This window comes from Leucopleurus acutus, assembly GCF_964270905.1.
Source record: "Leucopleurus acutus genome assembly, chromosome: 11".
Taxonomy (NCBI): Eukaryota; Metazoa; Chordata; class Mammalia; order Artiodactyla; family Delphinidae; genus Leucopleurus; species Leucopleurus acutus.
This window is the reverse complement of record NC_139152.1, coordinates 6532625-6553018: the sequence shown is the minus strand read 5'-3', so window position 1 is coordinate 6553018 and position 20394 is coordinate 6532625. Positions and strand designations below refer to the sequence as shown.

At 53.3% G+C, this 20394-nt stretch overlaps 1 protein-coding gene across 1 annotated transcript in view; it reads left to right on the top strand.

The window, feature by feature from the left end:
• The window catches only part of VWF (von Willebrand factor), a 136653-nt gene that overhangs the window by 58400 nt on the left and 57859 nt on the right, over positions 1–20394 (top strand). Inside the window, exons 16-21 of the mRNA XM_082849290.1 lie at positions 857–1097; positions 6815–6909; positions 8920–9080; positions 16488–16591; positions 17617–17755; positions 20243–20377. Coding sequence (XP_082705416.1) covers positions 857–1097; positions 6815–6909; positions 8920–9080; positions 16488–16591; positions 17617–17755; positions 20243–20377 — 875 coding nt within the window. The remainder of the gene's footprint in view (positions 1–856; positions 1098–6814; positions 6910–8919; positions 9081–16487; positions 16592–17616; positions 17756–20242; positions 20378–20394) is intronic.

Genomic DNA, 20394 nt, shown 5'->3' with positions numbered 1-20394 from the left:
GCTAGAGGTGGCACTGGGACTTGAACCCAGGAGTTGGGGATCCGGCGCCCACTCACTCCCTTAGCTGCTTTGCCGCGTTGCCGTGCTTCCTGTCAGCCTGTGTCTGTTGTGCCGTTTCTGTGTGGGAGGCCGGGGGGTGGGGTGAGGGCTGTGGGTAGGTGGATGCTGCCTGCGTTGCTGGGGCAGGTGTAAGGGTGTCCCTGCTCTCTGTGACCGTCACGTCCCCAAAGCCTGGTTCCTAGGGGACCATTTCCTTTCTAGAGCATAATGGTTAAGAGCGTGAGCTTTGGGGTCACAGAGAGCTGGGTTCAAATCCTGCCTCGGCCTCTACCTGGGAGGCGTGACCCTGATGAGTCACTAAGTTAAGTTTCAGGTTTCTTACCTGGGGGGGTGGGTGGGGGCGGGGTTGTGAGATCTGATGCACTGAGAGGCAGCCAAGGCATAAAACCCACGGTGAAGAGCAGGGTGTTCAGTGGGTGCTCAGTTAAGGGAGCTGTTATTGTTATTATCATCAGGGAAGAAATGCCCTTGCCCATCCCTGCCAGTCCTTTTGAATATTTACAGCCCTAAAATCCACCAGGATTTCTACTATGTCCCAGGCTTTGAGAATTCAAAGATGACCAAAGCGTGGTCCCCCTGGTTAAGCAGAAGAGAAAACGTGTACGTCCGTGATTAGAACAGACGTTCGTGAAAATAAAAACACACTTTTGCTCACAGTGGGAAGAGAAGGCAGTGACTGTACGGATATGATTGGGGATCCCAGCGGCAAGGGGTGGCATCCCCGGTCCTAGAACCACAGTCCTGGTCATCTTAATGCTTCCACTGAGGCTGTCCTTCCCCTGCCCTCTCTCCTCAGCGCTGAGCTGCCCACGAGGCCAGGTGTACCTGCAGTGTGGGACCCCCTGCAACCTCACCTGCCGCTCCCTCTCTTACCCGGACGAGGAATGCACTGAGGTCTGCCTGGAGGGCTGCTTCTGCCCCCTGGGACTCTACCTGGATGAGACCGGGGCCTGTGTGCCCAAGGCCCAGTGCCCCTGTTACTACGACGGCGAGATCTTCCAGCCCGAAGACGTCTTCTCGGACCATCACACCATGTGGTAAGTCAAGCAGTGGGACTGGGGACCTCGGGAACGGCAGGGCAGGGAAACGTTCCTCCATGTCCTTCATTTCGTGGATGGGTAAACTGACGCCCAGGACAGGCAGTGCCTGTCCAGCATTGCACAGCAAGTCGGGAGCAAAGCTGAGATTTCACCCAGGTCTTCCGACTGCCTTGCTGTGCAGGGCACTGGAGCTCCAGGCTGGCGGCAGAAGTAAGTGATGAACAGTAAGCCAGCTGTCACGTGTGGAGCCCCATTTCTCTGCACTAGGTCTCAGCTTCCCTTTCCTAGAACAAAAGAGGGGAGTTCTCCTTGCCCTGCTCCCCTTCAGCCTCCTGTCGGTGTCCTCAGGCGGAAGCACTCGAGCCAGGAGGAGACACACCGTAGCAGCATTGCCTCAAGGGTGCATCACCGTCCTGACTCGCTTCACGCTTTTCCCGAAAAACAGCTCCAGGTCATGCGCGCTTCCTGCTGTCCTTCACGCAGACCCTTGGTCATGGTCAGTTTCAGCAGGGCTGTCACGGTCGCAGAAGAAATTTGTAACAGAACATTTACAAACGCCTCATTGGCACCAGTTCTGTCTCAGCGCTGGGCTAGAGATTGTAACCTAAAGATGAACCAGACACAGGATGGGCCCCAGAGAAGCTGACAATCTATGAGGGAAACCAGTTGAAATGTCCTGATTATGGAAAATTTCAGACATCAAACTGGAGAGAATAGTGTAAGGGGCCCTAATGCATCCAGCCCCAGCCTCCATAATTATCGCCACTTCGCCACTCTGATTTGATCGATCCCTTTCTCCCCTTTTTGGCTGGAATGATTTAAAGAAAACCTCAGATATTATTTCATTTCATCTGAAAATACTTCAGTATGTATTTCCAACAGAGAAACACTTAAAAAAAATAAATCTAACCACAATACCATTATTAACCTAAACATTAACAATCATTCCTTCATAACATCTAGTATTCAATCCACGTTCACTTTTTCCTGATTGTCCCCAAATGTCTTTTTACAATTGGTTTGTCCAAGTCAAGATCCGATCAGGGTCCGCACGTTGCATTTGGTGTGAAGCTTTTTCCCGTCACTCCATTGAGATTAATTTGCCGTCCTTCCCGATCTCCTATATCCAAAGAGGGTTGTTGACACTTGTATCAAAACAGTTATGGTCATTGGGCCTGGATTTATGCAAAAATATGTTAAGTCTCCCCTCTAGACGGTGACCTCCTAAAGAGTAGGGACTGTATCTTAGGCCCTGATCCCTAGTAGCTAACCGTTCTGATACAAAGTAGGTACCATTCATGTTTACTGAGATGAAATAACTATATTTGGTAGACTCGCCATAGCAGAACCATAAAAACCCCTGCTCGTTCAGAAAAGGGAAGGATCTCTTCCGTTTGGGAGGAATTGGGGAAGACTCAATGCAGGAGGTAACTTTTGAGTTTGAGGAGGATTCTACTGGCAGAAGTGGGGTTGAGGGGCTTCCCTGGTGGCGCAGTGGTTGAGAGTCCGCCTGCCGATGCAGGGGACACGGGTTCGTGCCCCGGTCCGGGAGGATCCCACATGCCGCAGAGCGGCTGGGCCCGTGAGCCATGGCCGCTGAGCCTGCGCGTCCGGAGCCTGTGCTCCGCAACGGGAGAGGCCACAACAGTGAGAGGCCCGCGTACCGCAAAAAAAAAAAAAAAAGAAGTGAGGTGGAGGGTTTTAGGGGTGGAGCAGCGGTCCAGGGACTAAAATGCACAAGGCATACTCATCAGTCACCAAGGTAAGTCCTCTGGGGGAACATATGTGTGCGTGAGGGAAAGATGAGACTGGGGGGAAGTTGGGACCAGCATCAGGGGTCGGTCTGTGGAAGATAAGGGGAGGACTGATGCTTGAGCAGTAGGCCGTGGGACCGCGGAGGGTTTGAGCAGAGAGGAAATAGGGTCAAAGTGTAGTTTTAGGGAGTAGGTTCTGGAAGCTGCATGAGTTATGAGGTCAGTTGTGGGAAGATGTTGACATAGTCTAGTCGGAAGGTAAGGCCCTGGGCCAAGTAATAGCAGCAAAGACGGAGGGGGTCAGGAGCTAGAGATGCCGGGAAGGTAAACAGACCAGTGGGATGTTTGGGAGGAGGGGGAGGTGTATTGAAGGTGGTCCCAGGGTTCTGAACTTGAATGCTTGGGAGAACAGCGAGACCAAGAACTGCAAGAGGGCTCTTTGTAGGTGGAGGGAAGATAATGAGTTCGGTTTGGGCCTCGATGACTTTGAGTGACCAAGAGGGCATCTTGGTGAATGAGTGGAACCGATGGCTGGAATTATGGGTTTGGAGCTTGAGTAAGAGATTGGGGCTGGAGGTACCAGTTACAGCCGTGAGAGTAGCTAGGCTTCTAAGAGGGGAGGACCAAAGATGTGAGAACGTTCAGAGGACCAGGGGAGGAGAAAGGGGATCCCATGAGAGACGCCAAAGAAAATAGGCCAGCGGAAAGGGCAGAACCAGGAGGGGCCCATATCATGGACGTGAAGGGAACAGGGGAGTCGTACTATCTTCTGTTGGCTTGGGCATTTGGCCTTAGCCCAGTGGTTGTTTTACCATAGTTATCGAGCTATAATATTCAAGGTGTTTCTCTCTGGGGCCTTGAAACAACACTGTTAGGCAAGCAGGACTTGCTTTTTTAGTAAGGAATTGGAGGCTTAGAGAGATTATCACTTTCCCAAATCATCCAGCAAGTGGCTGGAACCCAGGGACCCTTGAACTCTTCATGTTACACGAAGAAGAGGCTGTTGAATATGGCGATCAGAAGGTCTCAGTGGCCCCCTTGTTTCATAGTGTGGTGAGGAAAGAAGACAGAGGGTAGGGGGCTGGGGTGACTCTGAGGACAGCAGTGCAGCTGGTATTGGTAAAAATAACCAATTTCACCATATCAGAAGCACAAGGAAGGTTGTGGGGGACAGCAGCTCCTGGGTGGGCAGAGGGCCGGGGGTAGCCCTGGCTTCAGGCTCTTCTCAGGGTTTGGGCATCAGTGGCCTCTCCATGACCACCTCCTCTTCCCAGCCTCCCCTTCAGGCACCAGGGCTGAAAGCTATAGATCATCTGTTTCTCCACTTCATTTAGAAAATTGGATTTCAGGGAGAATGTGAGCCAGCGGGAACTCAGGGCTTGTCTGTGGCTGTTTACTTTTATTCTTTTTAATTAATTAATTAATTTGGCTGTGTTAAGTCTTGGTGGCGGCACACGGGCTTCTCTCTAGCTGTGGCACGTGGTCTCCAGGGCGCGTGGGCTCAGTAGTTGCGGCGAGCGGGCTTAGTTGCCCCGCAGCATGTGGGATCCCAGTTCCCCGACCAGGGATTGAACCTGCGTCCCCTGCATTGGAAGCCGGATTCTTAACCACTGGATCACCAGGGTTCTATTTTTATTTTTATTCTTCTGACAACACACTGAAGAATCAGCACAGCTGGGGCAGGTGTTAGTGATGCCCATGGAAAGGTGGTAGGAAGGTGCAAGCACACGTGACCTGGAGGTTTCTCCAGACCTTTCGTGTGGTACCCACACAGCCATCGCAGTGGAGTGCTCACTCCAGGTGGGCCAGCTGTGAGCCAGGAGTTGACTTTTAACCTACCTGCAAGGTTTTCTTTTTTTTTAAAGTAAAATTAAGCTTTTTGGTCATGTCCAAATGCTAGATAGAACATGGCATTTGGGGGAAGGATCTTTTTAAGCCAGGTGTTAGTTAAAAACCAGAAGTGCAGAATCTGCATGGGCCCAGGGAGGGAAGGGCTGATTCCCTTGTTCATTCAACAACTGCTGATTGAACAGCAGTCACGTTAAAAATGTTCAAAATCATTATAATCAGCGAAACACAAAATGAAGCAATAAACGTTACTGCGTATCTGTCTTACTGGGAAAATTTGAAATCTGAATAATGCCAAGTGTTGGCAGGACCATGGGACATGGGGCCCCTGACCTGCTCCTGGTGGACACAGACTTGTTCACATACTCCCAGGATTGTTTCAAAATCTCAATCTGATTATGTCACATTCCTGCTTGGAATCCTTCCAAACCTTCCCCTCAACAGGCCTTAGGATGAAGGTCAAATCCCTCCCACGGCCTCCCAGGCCCCATGGGATCTGACCTCTGCTACCTGTCTCCTCTCCAATGCCCTGGCTTCCTTTGAGTCCTGAAGGTGCTTTGCTCCCTTCAAACCCAAGTCCAGTTGTACCTGAGAGAGCCAGGGGCACAGGCTATGCGAATTGGACATCCATACCTGGTAGTTGCACCTGGGCATATACATTCGAGGTCTTCATGTAGGGTACATGTATGAAGATGTCAATCACAGCCTTGCTTACGGTGGTGAGGAGTGAGGGACAATCTTCCATGGCTTCTACCCTCTTGGATCTTTTTATTTTCTATTTTTTGGCCAAGCCACTAGGCATACGGGATCTTAGTTCCCTGACCAGAGATCGAACCTGCTCCCCCTGCAGTGGAAGCTCGGTGTCTTAACCACTGGACTGCCAGGGAAGTCCCTACCCTCTTGGATCTTATAGTCCAGTGGCAGAGAGAGTTGTTAACCAAATAATAACTCAAATGCATGTAAAGTTACCAGTGTGGTAGGAAGCAAAGTATGTGGTCTATGAAAGCTTGAAATGGTGGGGGGGACAAAGGCGGTTGTGTGTGTGTGTGTGTGTGTGTGTGTGTGTGTGTGTGAGTGATGTCAGGTCAGAGGAAACAGTGTGTGCAGGAGCGTTTGCATTTGAGTGGGGCAATGCACCTTCAGGATGAAAAGAAGGCCAGGGGGATGGATGGGGGACGGGTAGCAGGGCTCAGACCCTGTGGAACCTAGAGGCCATGGGAGGGGTTTGACCTTCATCCTAAGGCCTGTTGAAGGGAAGCTATTGAAGGATTCCAAGCAGGAATGTGACATAATCAGATCTGGGATTTGCAAAGATACTTGGGCTGCCATGAGGTATGTGTTTTGGAGGGAGGTGAGGAGAGATGCAGGACATCAGTGGGAAGGCTTCTGCACCATCCAGGTGATGGGGGTGGGGCTCAGCAGTGGAGATGGAGGTGGCTGTGGCTTCCAGCGATATTCAAGCCACCAAGCCCAGGGCTTGGGGGTGCATAGGGTGTAGGGGGTGGGGAGAAGGCAGTGTCAGGGCTGAGCCCTGGGTTTCCGGTTTGTGAAACTAGATGGATGGTGGTTTCATTCGAAGAATCCAAGCCTCGGTGGAGAATTGGCTTTGGAGGGGGGACAGTGAGCTCAGTTTTGGGCACACTGAGCCACACAGGTGGTTATCACATAAGCATTTGAATACGTGGATCTTAAGTTCAACGGAGAGATGGGAGCTGCTGATGTGAATCTGTGAGTCCTCTCTGTAGTTGAGGCTGGACTTGCAAATGGCACACACAGTAGGAGGAGGAGAGAGGGGCTGGATGAGTCCGAAGGGGGCGGAGCTACAGTGAGCCTGAGACAAGCAACCAGCAAAGTGGGAGGAAAACCAGGAGGGATGTTTGTTTTCTTTTTGTAGAAGAGGGTGGAGCAGGCAACAGGGACGACTAATGTGGAAGGAGGTGAAGTAAGAAAAGTGAAAACAGTTGCATTGGGTCCAGTGGCGTGGAAGTCACTGGTGGCCTTAGCAGCTGCGTTTCAGCCAGGTTATGGGATGGGAGCCCGGCCGGAGGGGGCAGAGCGCCCTGCGGGAGGTGGGGAATCCCTCTAAGTCAGGCTGTGACCTCCTCTCTGCAGCTACTGTGAGGATGGCTTCATGCACTGCTCCACGAGTGGAGCCCCGGGGAGCCTGCTGCCCGACTCGGCCCTCAGCAGCCCCCTGTCCCACCGCAGTGAGTACCACCCCCAACGGGCTCTCCTCTCCCTCTGCTCAGATGGTGTGGGTGAGGGAGCTGGCTGCATTCAGGCATGCGTTTGCGTATGTGGCCTCCAGGCCTGGAGGTGCCTTTGCATGTACACATCCCAGTTGTTGAGGCAGGAGGAGTTGAATTTTGTGATGGGGAAAGACTGAACTGCCTGCAGGATGGACCAGGGAGATCTCTCTTCTGCCCATGGCGACCTTAACCCAGGGAGCAGCTGTGGGGACAGTGGTCCTTCATGGCCTCATTTTACCGAGGGACACGGTGACTGGAACACCTCTTTAGAAAGCTTCTCTGATGGATTTGAGACAGAGGAGTTTGGACTCAGTGCCCTCAGTTTGAAGGTCCTAATAGATGCAGCGCTGTTCAAGGACAAGGCACAGGAGGGAGACCTGGTGGGACCATAGTCCCCGTTTGTGGGTCAGAAGGACCCAACATCCTTGCTTAGAAAGGACCCTCCTGGTAGGAGGGAGCGAGATGCCCTTAGGCAGATAAATGGGCTATTTTCAGCCTCCAGCTTGACGTCTTCTCCCTACCTCTCACTTCCCTAAGGCCCCCTCTGTCCCAGTGACACAGCTCTGTGCCTGCGTTTGTTTTCCGGCTGGTCCTGGTGAAGTGTCCAAGAACAGGATGTCCGCATGGCTGGCTGAGGGCCCACCTCTGGGTCCTCGCTGTGTGCTCACCTGGTGGAAGGGGCAAGGGAACTCCGTGGGGGTGTCCTCTAAGGAGACTAATCCCATTCCTGAGGGCTCCACCTTCATGACCCAATCACCTGCCCCAAACCTCACCTCTTAATAGCATCACCTTTGGGGGTGAGGATTTCCCCATGTGAATTTTTGGGGGGATACAAACATTCAGTCCATAGCAGACCTCAAGGTCACTCATCCCTCTGCCTCTTTCTTCTTCCTGCTCTCTCTCATTGTAACGTTTTTTTCCGACACTCCACGCCTCTCTGTTGCGTTCTCCCTCTCAGGTCTGATGCTTCTCTTGCCCAGAGTCTTCTAGCCTAGTGACAGGAAGGTTTCTTTTCTTTTCTTTTTTTTTTTTTCGAAGTCAGGAAACTCCTAGAATTCTGTGCCATTTGGAAAAGCCATTTAACCTCTTAGGGTTTCAGTTTCCCAACAAAAGTTTCCATATAAAAACAAGGCTGGGAATTCTGACTTTCTTGTCCATAAGAGCTACTACATGCTATATATGCATGTAAGATACAAATGCTATTCAATGCATCAGGGTTTTTGAAACACAGGTGCTGTGTCAGTTACCTGCTGTCATCATTTACTCAGTCAACACAGTGATACCTACTAATTGCCAGGAGATAGAACAGTGAACAAAGCGACAAAACTCCCTGCCTGCAGGGAGCCTGTGTTCTAGTGTGTGGGTGGGATGCGGGCAAGCAATCAACAAAGAAGGAAGATAAATGGCATTCAGATGGCGATGCCAGAGCGGGGAGAATGACAAAGCGGGGAGTGTAGGAGCGTCCAGGGATGGAGTGTTACAGGTTGAAACAGAGCGGCTGGGATGGCCAGGGGCTGGGCAGAGGATGCCACGTGAGCAAAGCCCCCTTTAAAGTTGTTGTGATTTAATTAATTTTAGGAATTTAAAATTAAATGTGTTGGAGCAAAGGTTCCTTTTAAGCACCCACACCCAGGTCCCTTCAAGCCTGGCTCTGGACGTTTCTGCAGCGCGTCCTGATTCAGTGCAGCAGGCAACAGCGCAGGGTCAAAGGGGATGAGGACCGGGGGCCGTTAGAGGGATGCTGAGCTCGGCAGAGGCGTCTTCAGTGTGGGAAGAGGTCAGAGCTCAGAGGAGTAGATGAGGCTGCCATTCCGGACCCAGCTGGAGGTCCAGCAGTGCCTTGTCCCGGGGCATGGGCAGCCTGAGCCTCTGGGGTTGAGTGACTGCACGCAGGGGGCAAAGGACAGCGTAGACGGCAGATCCATTCACCCCTTCAATGATGGTCTCTTTGGTTTTCCTGACTCCAAGGCAAAAGAAGCCTGTCCTGTCAGCCCCCCATGGTCAAGCTGGTGTGTCCTGCTGACAGCCCGAGGGCCGAAGGGCTGGAGTGCGCCAAAACCTGCCAGAACTACGACCTGGAGTGCGTGAGCGTGGGCTGCGTGTCCGGCTGCCTCTGCCCCCCGGGCATGGTAAGCCACCCGAGCCGCAGAGGGATGGAGGCCTGCCGGGTTCAGCGGGCAGGGGGCAGTGAGGTGGGCTGTGGAGGCAGAGAGAGAAAGAAAGAGCTCCACAAGGACGGCACTGGGGCTGCAGACGGGGTGCAGGCGGGGGCGGGGGGAGTCCTCTGTGGCTGAGTCAGCCGCCAGAGGCAGGGAGAGAGCCGATGGGAGAGTTGGGGTTGATCTTCATCTCGGTGAGAGCTGACAGAAATACAAGAACTTAGCACAGCGGTGCCCTAGGAAGCGAGGCAAGGATTTCTGGAAAATACTTAAAAGTGCTACCGGGCATTGCCACTAGAATTTTCCCAAGGGCTGCATGCCATTGTATGAAGATGAGGAGACACGTGCACGCACACACACACACATACACACACATGCACACATTTTTGCATATGATTTGCGTTTATGTGTATAACTCTGTATCTCAAGAGAAGACACTGCCGTCAGCAAGCCGCGGGCCCACCAATGCCTTCCCCACACCGAGCCTTGCTTTCCTCATCTGTAGGGTGAGCCATGAGGTCTTGGTCAGCTCCTAACATTCCGTGTCTCTGGGGCTGAGGCTGCAAACCGTCACCCTCGGCCAGCCCTTCCTCGGGGTCCCCCAGCTGCTGGTCTGCGGCCGCCTGGCTCCTAGCGCATCCTGGTGGTGGCAATGGCCTGAGCACACCCAGGCCCCCTTAGCTCCGTCCCAAGTCTAGTCTTAGGACATCTGTGGATTAAATATACATAGACTATTCTTGTCACCCTGAAGGATGCAACTTCTGGATTCTTCTCTTTCAAATGCATCCCGTCTTCTTGCTTTCTCTAATTCCCCATACCCAATGTGAGCAGTGAGGGCTGGGGTGAGAGTCCTAGAGGCCAAAATTGGTGGGGGAGGCAAGATGGCCTCTTAATGGCTGTAAAGGTCATTCATGATGCCCAGGCCTCGGCCTGGGGGCAGTATCCTGGGCTGTGGCAGCTGGAAACTCAGATGCATCACCAGCGGCCCTCAGGAAGGCTGCGGACTGGGGTGTGTGCACGGCACACGGTCTCTCTCTTTCCCTCCAGCCCTCTCTCCTCCGAGACGGACAGACTAGCTGTTATCCATTCTCTCTGGGTGCTCCCTTCTGTCTTAGCCTCTGAGGATTCTAGAACTATCTTTTCTAACGGGGGAGCTAGAGATTGGCCAGGGAACGTCCCCAAACTGGAAGATCTTGTTTGGTGCCCTAGCAGAAGGAGGTATAAAGGAGGGGGGAACTCAGACAAGAAATAGCAGCGTGGAGAGGAAACTTCCATGTTGTTCTTTTTTACCCCAAGGGCCTCTTATTTTGACTGTTCCTTCTCCGTACTTGGAGAAGAAATTCTCCCGACATCAGAGAAGGCTCTGGCAAAAAGAGGGATGCCGCTCAGGAGACTGGAAGCATCAGGGGCTCTTTCAAATGAACTTGTTTTTTCCCCACGAAGGAAATAGTACAGAGAGGCTTAAATATTAGTAACCACAATAATCACATTATTGTCCCAAATGGAGAGCGAGGCTTTGAATGCAGGATGAGGACGCATCGTTAGGGACTCGTGGGCACTCCTGCAGCCTCTGGCCTCCCGAGGACAGTCTCTGAACATCTGTCATGTTAACAAGGTGTCTCTCACCCCAGCCGCAGGGGTTGTGAACTTGAGGCTTGTGGGATACGAGACTGGGCTGCTTTCACAACTGCTTCATGATGATGCCAGCTAACATGCAAATCGTGGAGGCCAGATCTGCGAGCAGGAAAGTCTGGGTGATTTACGAAGTGCGCGGTGTGTTCTTGGCCTCCACGCAAAGGAAAAGGAGCGGAAAACACTGTTTGGGCCCATGGGTGCAGACATCCTCCGAGGGGGTGTGTCTCGTCGGCCATCCCCTGTGGAAGGTGGGAGGCTGTGGCGTGTCACTGAGGGTTTGGGCGAAGAGGTCAGGGGTTCTGAGGACTCGAGAGGAGGCGGGAGCAGCTCCTTCCTGGGGGGCAGGCCCACAGGGAGCAGGGAGAGTAGGGACGGGGCCCGAGGGCCCAGCCCGGCCTCGCCGCTTCCTGGCTCCTTGACTTCGCACATTCACTTTCGCTGAGCCTCCGTTGCCTCATTTGTAACATGGGCACAGAAGTCCTGCTCTGCCTTCACACATGGGCCTGAAGGAGTCGTATGTGAAAGCACTTTTTTTTTTTTTTAAAGAAGATGTTGGGGGTAGGAGTTAATTAATTAATTAATTAATGTTTGCTGCATTGGGTCTTCGTTTCTGCGCGAGGGCTTTCTCTAGTTGTGGCAAGTGGGGGCCACTCTTCATCGCGGTGCGCGGACCTCTCACTATCGCAGCCTCTCTTGTTGCAGAGCACAGGCTCCAGACGCGTAGGCTTCAGTAATTGTGGCTCACGGGCCTAGCTGCTCCACGGCATGTGGGATCCTCCCAGGCCAGGGCTCGAGCCCGTGTCCGCTGCATAGCAGGCAGATTCTCAACCACTGCGCCACCAGGGAAGCCCTGAAAGCACTTTTAAAACCAGAAAGTGCTATGGGATCATGGGAATAGCTTCAGTTGTTGTTTTCGTCCATAACCGAGGCTGTCTCAGAGGCTGGGCCGGCCCCCTCCTCTGGTCCATGGGAGAGACCCAGGAAGGGCCCATTTTCATAAATTTCCAATCTGTTGTGGACCAAAGCTTTTGTAAATATAATAGAAGTGAATTATCAGAAAAATGAAGCAAAAGGCAATGACATGCAAACATGAGTAACAGACAGGATATGTTGCACGTGATTTTCTAAACACCTGCTACCCTCCTGGCTGTACTCACGTCCTCACAGACCTGCACTGGTCCTGGGGACCACCCCCCTCTTTGCAGTTTGTTCCGGGCCTGGTACCCGCTCAGATCAGAGGCTTTCTGCTTCACTCCATCTGCTCCTGACACAGGTGCCAAGGTCTCCTTGCATAGGACCAGGGGTGAGGATGCTTTCTGACCACACTGATGGGTGGTTGGTGCAGAAGCTGCCCCGAGCTTCCAGGCTTGAATCTGGGCGCCTGACGTTTACTTCAACAGAGTGGCAAGCCACTTAACATCTTTGTGTCTTTATTTTTCTCATCTGTAAAATTGGGTCAGAAGGGTTCTTGAGAGGGTTGGAGGTGACAGTGGTGGGTACATGGAAGTCGCTTCGTAAGTGGTGGTTTAATGACCGCGGTTACAAGAAGTTCATGGGGGAAAAGCATGAACCATGTTATGGACAGAGATGCTATAGGAAGTTAGTGCACACTGGGGAGCAATGTTCTGGACCTCAGGATCCACATGTAAGACCCACTAGATCAATAAAATGAAGGGGTTGCACTAGAAAATTTCCCAAGTATTTTTCTACGGTTAAAAAATCCTTGAATGCACTTCCTGCCTTTAAATTAGACTATTACCTGCTTCTACCACGAGGTGGCAGCAAAGCACAACCCACCGCCCGGCTCCCTCCGTCCCAGTCGGGGCTGTAATTGTCTCCAGGCAGAGCCAGGAGCCCTTAAGACTCACGCTTTCAACACCGCCCCCGCCCCCGCCCCCGCCCCGCCCCGCCCCAAGGACACAGACGGAGACCGAGGAGAGAAAGGACACAGAACCATTCAAGGCTACATAACTGTGTAGTGGAAATCCCGGCCTCCTGACTCCCAGTGTAGTACCCCTGTCTGGGAGATGCTCACTTACGCCCTGAAGTCCAGTGGTCACATTTGCCAAACTGGTACCCAGTTCTGCTCGTACTGGAACAGCTCTCAGCAGCTGAGACGTGTGTTCATTTCCCTGGTCCTCTGAGGCCCAGTTTTCTCACTGGCCCACTATGAAGACTGAAAAGCCTTTGGCACTGCTATTTGGTTTTTTGTGTGTTTGTGTTTTTTTTTTTTTTTTAATTAATTTTTATTGGAGTCTAGTTGATTTACAATGTTGTGTTAGTTTTTGCTGTACAGCAAAGTGATTCAGTTATACATATACATGTATTCCCTCTTTTTTAGATTCTATTCCCATATAGGTCATTACATTGAATAGAGTTCCCTGCACTATACAGCAGGTTCTTATTAGTTATCTATTTTATATACAGTAGTGTGTATATATCAATCTCAATTTCCCAATTTATCCCTCCCCCCCTTTCCCCTTTGGTTGGCGCTGCCTTTTGAAAGGTAGGGCTTGGGCTCAGGGGCCCATCCAGAGAGGGCCTCTCGTGGCGCACTGTAAATCCTGCGAGATGTCATTCTAAAAGGCCCAAGAAAGCCCTCCTGTCTCAAAGATATCTCCTACACGTCCTATGATTTGTCACCTAATCAGGTTTACTGAAATATAATAGGTATGAATTTAGTTTGGTTAATAAAAAACAACTTAAAAAAGCTTACCTTATAAATCCTCATAGGAAGTCATTCACACTTTAGCATGAGTTATTTCATCAGATTCTTTCCTCTAGCAAACATCTAGTTGAAGGCAGCTGCATTGAGCTGGAAGCATTGGTGGGGAGAACAGAGGACAGCTGGAAGGCAATAAAAGATTCTGGAGAATGGGTCAGTACGGCGGGGTGAAGATGGGGCCTTTTCAGAGAAGAGCAACAATGCCAATTTTTTTCTACTTCATAATTTTTCTTGCTGATCAAGACCCAGGACTGTGTTCTCAGCACGAGCCTTTCTTACTCAAGGTGTCAGGAGCTGATGAACAATGGCAACAGCTATTTCTGCCTGTTTTCTTCTGAAGTCCTTGAAGGACATTCGTCAACTTTCGTCAACTTTATCTTATTATCCTTCTGGTGTCCTAAAGGGAAAAAGACTAGGCAGGAATGGGTCTCTTCTTTTCAAACATGAAGTTTAAGTAAGTGACTTGCACGAAGTTCACTTCGGGGCTGCGTACTGGCCCGCCCTACCCGTGGACCTGTTCTCATCTCCATCCCGTCCGTCTCCTGCTTGTGTCTTTATCTTCCTACCTCTGTGGATTCTTTGGCGCTTTAGGACTCTGGGTGCTTCTGGCTGGGCGGGTGATATTTGATCTTCTGTTCCAAGTCGGGAGCTTCCTGCTGAGAAGCCTCTCCTCTCCCTTTAAGGCCCCACTTTGCTTCCTCCACCTCTGACCTAGGTCTAAACCCATGCCCCTGTCCTCATTTGATACCAAGGTCCTATTTTAATATCATAATCCATCAGTTAGTCATCTCCTTTCACTAAAATAAGCAGGGCAGAGAGGAGCCATGTGGTTTGTCAGTGAGAGATCGGAAGGGGGTGACAGTATTGTTTCATGGCCAAACTGGGATTTGAGTTTTCTGTCCCTTGGAAGAGGGCCGGGCTCCCTGGGACTCACCCCTGGCTCAGGCGAGGGGTTACCTGGGCCCTGGGAGTGCAGGACTTTTTGTCAGTGGGTTGACCACCCTGGAGAGAGGTAAAAACGTCCAGCACGCAGACCAAGAGGCCTGGGAGCCCTCCCCGCAGCCTGCTTCCTCTCAGGGGAGGTGAGCAGGGCCGCTTTCTGGAATCCATCCTGCATCGTTTCGCCTCACATAATGTCTCCCATAACGAGGCTCGTTGTCTGGTTGGTCTCCATTAACTGCAGGAGCCCGGGCTGGCGAGCAGGTCGGGGGTCCACAGGGAGGCCACGGTCATTCCCAGAGTAGCCACGAGGTGGCGGGTCTGGGACTTCCATCAAAGATGACAAGCTTGGGGGGTGCGGGGGTGAAGCCTGATTGCAAGGCTTTTGAAGACTGGGGTGGAGGGACGTTTCCCATCCTCCCTGTTCCCACTGGGCTGCCGTCCTCCCTCCCGGGTGCCTAAGCTGGATGTCTGCCAAGGACATTGTGGCCCCCGGAGGTACAAGCCACCTAGAGCGTGGTCCCCCTGCATCTACCTCACTCTAGCTCCCATCCTGCCCCTTCCCTTAGGCCTCGGGGACTCGGGAACACGCCAGAGGCTGCATGAAGCTGGTGGCTGAGTCGTGGGGGTTCTTCTTTCCACCCCTTCCAACACACAGACACACACACGCGCGCACGCACCCACACACACACATACACATGCATGCACACACACGCAAACTCACACACAAACACATGCATGCAAACACAGACGCATGCACACACACACTTGCATGCACACATACATATGCACACACGTGAGTTTAGTCTTTGTTCAGCCCAAGACTGCTCTGTCCCAGGGCTTTGTCTGGCTCTAGGCCCAGGGAACCCAGGCTTGTCTGCAGAGTGACGGGATCGCACACATGCTAAGGCACCCAGACCAGCAGCTTCTAACCCCTCGGGTGGCTCTGGAACCAGAGTGCCGTGGTCCCTTCACCCAGGGTCACGCATAGCCGGCGTCCAGGGCTGCCTCCTAGGGTTGGGACAGAAGCAGATCTCCGTGTGGGATCAGGGTGGGTTTGGCCCGCTCTCCCTCAGGTCACTGGGGCCAGCAGGTCTTTGTTCTTTTCCTCCTGGCCCCGGCACCCCTGAGGAGTATAGCTTGTCACATAGTTACTCCTTCACTGGTGGGGGGGTGGGAAGAAGGGCAGGCCCTGTGAGGGTGTGTTGGACCGTCAGGGGACGGGGTGACAAGGGTGCACGTAGGGCTTGAAAACCCCCAGCCTCTGGTTCTGGTCCATCCCTGCCTGTGGCCACTATTCAGCTTCCACCTCTACGGCATTAAGTGCATTCCTCACTAATTAATTCATTTTATTAAATACATTATCCATTTTTTTCAGCTATAGAACATAGTAGATGCTCAATGAAGAACATTCAGAAAAAAAATTTAAAAACCAAAAAAGAAAATAAGATTCCCTTATCCTAGCCCACCAGAGGCAACTTCTACACTTCCCAAGCCCTTCGGAGGCAACTTACATATTTCCTTCAAGACTTTTTTTTTTTTGAAATATATGCATATATATATTAATCATTGGGACCATATGTGTATACAGTTTTTTTTCTCCCTTGTTTTAGAAATTAACAGCATAAGTAGTTCTCAAAACTTTTCAGACTTTAATGCGCTCCACAGGACACCATCACCTGGAGATTCCTTAATGTGTTTAATCACGTTCCTATTGTTGAACACTTAGTTGCTTCCATTTTTATTTTGGAATGATAAATAATTGTACATTAGTTTTTGCCTATAACTCTATTACCTTTGGAGAAGTCCTCTGGAGGAATTACTGGGTCTAAGGAGATGCATGTCTCAAGGGCTTCTGACATGTGTTATCAGAGTCTCCACCAGGTCCCAGGGCTCCTGCCCCTGCAGTGTATGAGGGCGGAGGGGGTCAGAATGTCTTCAGCTGAGCCAGGGGGACCAGTGTAGACAAGAGCCGGGATTCGAGCCCATGACTGGGCGTGGGCTCCCTGGGCCGCCTCTGGCCGTGGCTGTTGGATCACTCGTTCCGGCCCCAAGACTTCTGGATTGCTTTCCCTCAGGTCCGGCAGGACAACAGGTGTGTGGCCCTGGAAAGGTGTCCCTGCTTCCACCAGGGCAGAGAGTACGCCCCCGGAGAGACGGTGAAGGTGGACTGCAATACTTGGTGAGGCCGGGAAGGGTTCCGGGGACGCTGGGGACGGGGGGGGGGGGGGTGTTGCTCTGGTACCTGCTCCCCTCCCACCCGTGGTAACCTGGCTGCTCCTTTCCTTTTCTCTGTGCCTCTGTTTCTCCCTCTGTCAAATGGGGGACTTTATCATCCTGTGTACTCACCCCACGGGGAGACTTTCCAGACAGCAGTGTTTCCTGGGGAAGATGAGGGCCATATCCGTCACTGCATGCGTGACCAAGCTATCCCAGGGCACGGGATCGGGGTCCTTCTCTGGCCTTGTCCTGTCCCCCAGCCATATTGCGAGTGTGCTTGCCTGGAGAGAGACCATCCTTCACACAACCCCAGGCTCTGCTCACTCACCGTGCCTTTCTTTGGGGCAGTGCACAGCTTTAGGGAAGGGCCACGGGGACAGGCAGTAAGGGGCTTAGTGTCTGGGGCCTGAGGTCTGAGCTTTCCACCGCTGCCGCCCCTGTCGGGCTTCCTGATGTCGGCTCTGTTACTGGGCGGAGGGATGGGGCCATAGGGCAGCCGGCAAGTCGCTGCGGGTTTACACACATTGCTGCCCACCCTCTCCTGGCAGAAGCTCACAGCTGGTCACTGTTTCCCCAGCTCAGAATTTTCCTGCCATTCTGGACGTGTGTCCCCTTAGCCTCAGAGGGGCTATCGGCCTCAGTGTCTTTTCTGTAGAGACCCTGTGGCCCCTCCTAGGTGATGTCCTGGGAGGCTGGGCTTTGGTACGTCCGGAGCAGGTGGTGACAGAGTGTCCCTGGGTCACCTCAGCCAACCAGGGCCCTTCTTTGCCTCGTGACGGGGTGGGGGGGCGCAGCATGGCTTCCCTCTCCTCCTGGGCCCCGTGCTCTAAAAATGTGTGGGTTCATGACCGCGGGGCCCTGTGAGGTCCGATCCACAGGCTGCAGACCACCCTCCCGACGCTTCCTGAGGCCTCCTGGAGGGTGGGTGGCGTCCTTGCTGTCCCGACCCCCAAGGCCCCGCCCTCACCCCCCTCATCCTGTTCCCAGTGTCTGTCGGGACCGGAAGTGGAACTGCACGGACCACGTGTGCGACGCCACCTGCTCCGCCCTGGGACTGGCTCACTACCTCACCTTTGACGGGCTCAAGTACCTGTTTCCCGGGGAGTGCCAGTACGTCCTGGCACAGGTGAGAGCAGGGTTCGGGGGTGGGTGTGCTCCCAGGCTGGATGCCACCGTTCTGTCGGTGGAAACAGCTCTGGGGGCTGGTTTCTACGGGAGTGATTTTCCAACCCCTGGAGAGGCAGGACCTCGAGACTCGAGTGATGGCTGTGTTCCTCCAGCTCACCTGCACGCCTCCCGGGATGGGGCAGAAGCTCATTCGTTGACTGGCCTTGGTGTGGGGCAGGCTCCCATCCGCCCCAGTCCCAGCACAATGCAATGAGAGGAAGGCTCCCTTTCCTTCTGCAGACACGGCCTCAGTCAGGGTACCAGTGGGGAGTGGAGCCCGGGCTGGATTTCAGCCCCAGCACCCTTCCTGCCCCCATCCTTGGGCAGTGAGCAGCCCACTCAGGGAAGGTTGAAATGCCCCTGGAGTTCGGTTCCCGCCCTGTGATTCTATTTTGTTTTATTCTGTTCTATTCTCTCTCTTTTTTTTTTTTTTGCCGCACCTCGAGGCTTGTGGGATCTTAGTTCCCCAACCAGGGATTGAACCGGGCCCTCGGCAGTGAGAGCGCAGGGTCCTAACCGCTGGACCGCCAGGGAAGTCCCCATTCCATTCCATCGCATTCTCCACCATTTTCATTTCTAACCTCGTGCAGCTCAGAATGGGGGGGTGGTGAGGGGCTGTGGGTACAGAAGGTCCCGCTGCCCGGCAGGCCGAGGAGCGGCCTGGGGGAATCCTAGCTGCTGCGTGAGGGCTGCTCTGCCCCCTTTCCCGCCCACGGATTCCTGCAAGTTTCTCTTGCTGGTTGACACTGACGCTGGTGAGCAAGGAGGGCCGAGCGCTTTGTCCTCCAGGCGGCTGGGCTCTGCGCAGCTTAAACAACTGTGGTCTCTCCGTCTCCGCTCTCGGGGGCGTCAGGGGAGGGGCTCGGTGTGGGCTGGAGGGAGGACCGCAGACCCGAGGGAGCCTCAGCCCCAGAGACAGAGCTGCAGGGCACGGGAGTCAGGCAACGAGGGCAGGGGCACCAGGCATGACGCCTGCCCAGCGCACGGGGAGCGAGCCCCCTGCCTCTGGCCCGCGCCCCAGGCTGGCCCCAGAGAGGTGGGCGGCGCGCTGGGGAGACGGGCGTGCACCCCACAAAACGCTTTTACCCACACCCAGGAACCCTCTAGGGCTTTCCCACACATCGTCTATGGAAGCCCGGCTTTCTGTTATCTGTCTGCCTCCCAGCCTTGGTAGCAGAAGATGGGGTGCTACCAGCTCTGGGGCTCCATTCCCCAGCCAGGTTCAGATCTGGGCACCCAGAAAACACGACATTTCAGTGCAGCGAGAGGGGCCGGTCAGACCTACCGCCTCAGCCTAGGAGCCAGTCGGAGCCCCTCCGAGTCGTGCCCCTCGTGGGGCTGCTTGCCCTGCCCCATCGCCAGTGCCGTTGTCCCCTCTGATACTTTGTCCAGGGCCCCCCTCCCTTTCCTCCCTTCCTTCTTTGGGAGGTGTTATCAGGACTTAACTCTTTCTCCTTCAGAAAAATCTCAGCTGGTGACAAAGCACTTGTACCTTCGTTCCCTCTTTTAACTTTCACAATCCCATTAACCCAAGACAAACCCGTTTAACCTACCAATCCCATCAAGTTGGCGGATCCCATCTTACAGAGGGGTACGTCGTGTGTGTGGAATGTATGTATATGTGTGTGTGAGTGTATGTGTCTTTGTATGTGTGTGCATGCATGTGTGTTATATGTGTGTGTGTGGTATGTATGTATGTGTGTGTGTCTTTGTGTGTATGTGAACATGTGTCTCTGTACGTGTGCCTCTGTGTGTGTGTGTGTGTGTGTTTATGAGGGTCAGAGAGGTAAGTGACTTACTCAGTATTATCCAGTAAGTGGCAGAAACAAGGCCCACCCCTAGCTTTTCTGTGCTGGGTGTTTTTTTTCCCATCACATCACAGCAATAGCCACTGTGGGAGATATTTGCCAGAAACGTGTCCGCTTTTGCTTCCTTTCTATGCAATTCCCCAGCGAGGACCAGTGCTCCCATACCCTCTGTTCCCTGCTAGGGACGGTAGCTCAGCTGGTGTTGCTGGGTCCGGCAGTCTTTGGTTACAGTTCTGGGCCAGCAGTCCAGAGGGACTCCACCAGGACTTAGAGCTGCCACGTGCCACGTGGCTGGACTGTGCTAGTTCCCCGGCTGAGGCTGGACTAACAGGCTCAGGGGGAGCTGTAGGCGGATGGGTCCACGTTCCCTCTCCCTGTGTCCCTCCTTCTCTCCCTCCCACCCCTCACCACCCCCCCCCACACCTGGCTGTAGGCACCTGGTTCATAGGTGATGGCTGAGGATGGCACACCTGTGAGTGTCCTCCGTCTCTGTCTGTCTGTCTCTCTCACACACACGTGGACATGGCAAACTCCTGTAACACATCCTTCAAAGGCCTGAGGTGATGGGACGCCAGTCTGCTGATCTGGGGAGGAGTAGCAGGGATAGTGTTTCTATCCTGACACCTGTTTTTCCCCAGGATTACTGTGGCAGTAACCCTGGGACCTTCCGGATCCTGGTGGGGAACGAGGGGTGCGGCTACCCCTCCCTGAAATGCAGGAGGCGCGTCACCATCCTGGTGGAAGGAGGCGAGATTGAGCTGTTTGATGGGGAGGTGAGTGTGGGCTCGTC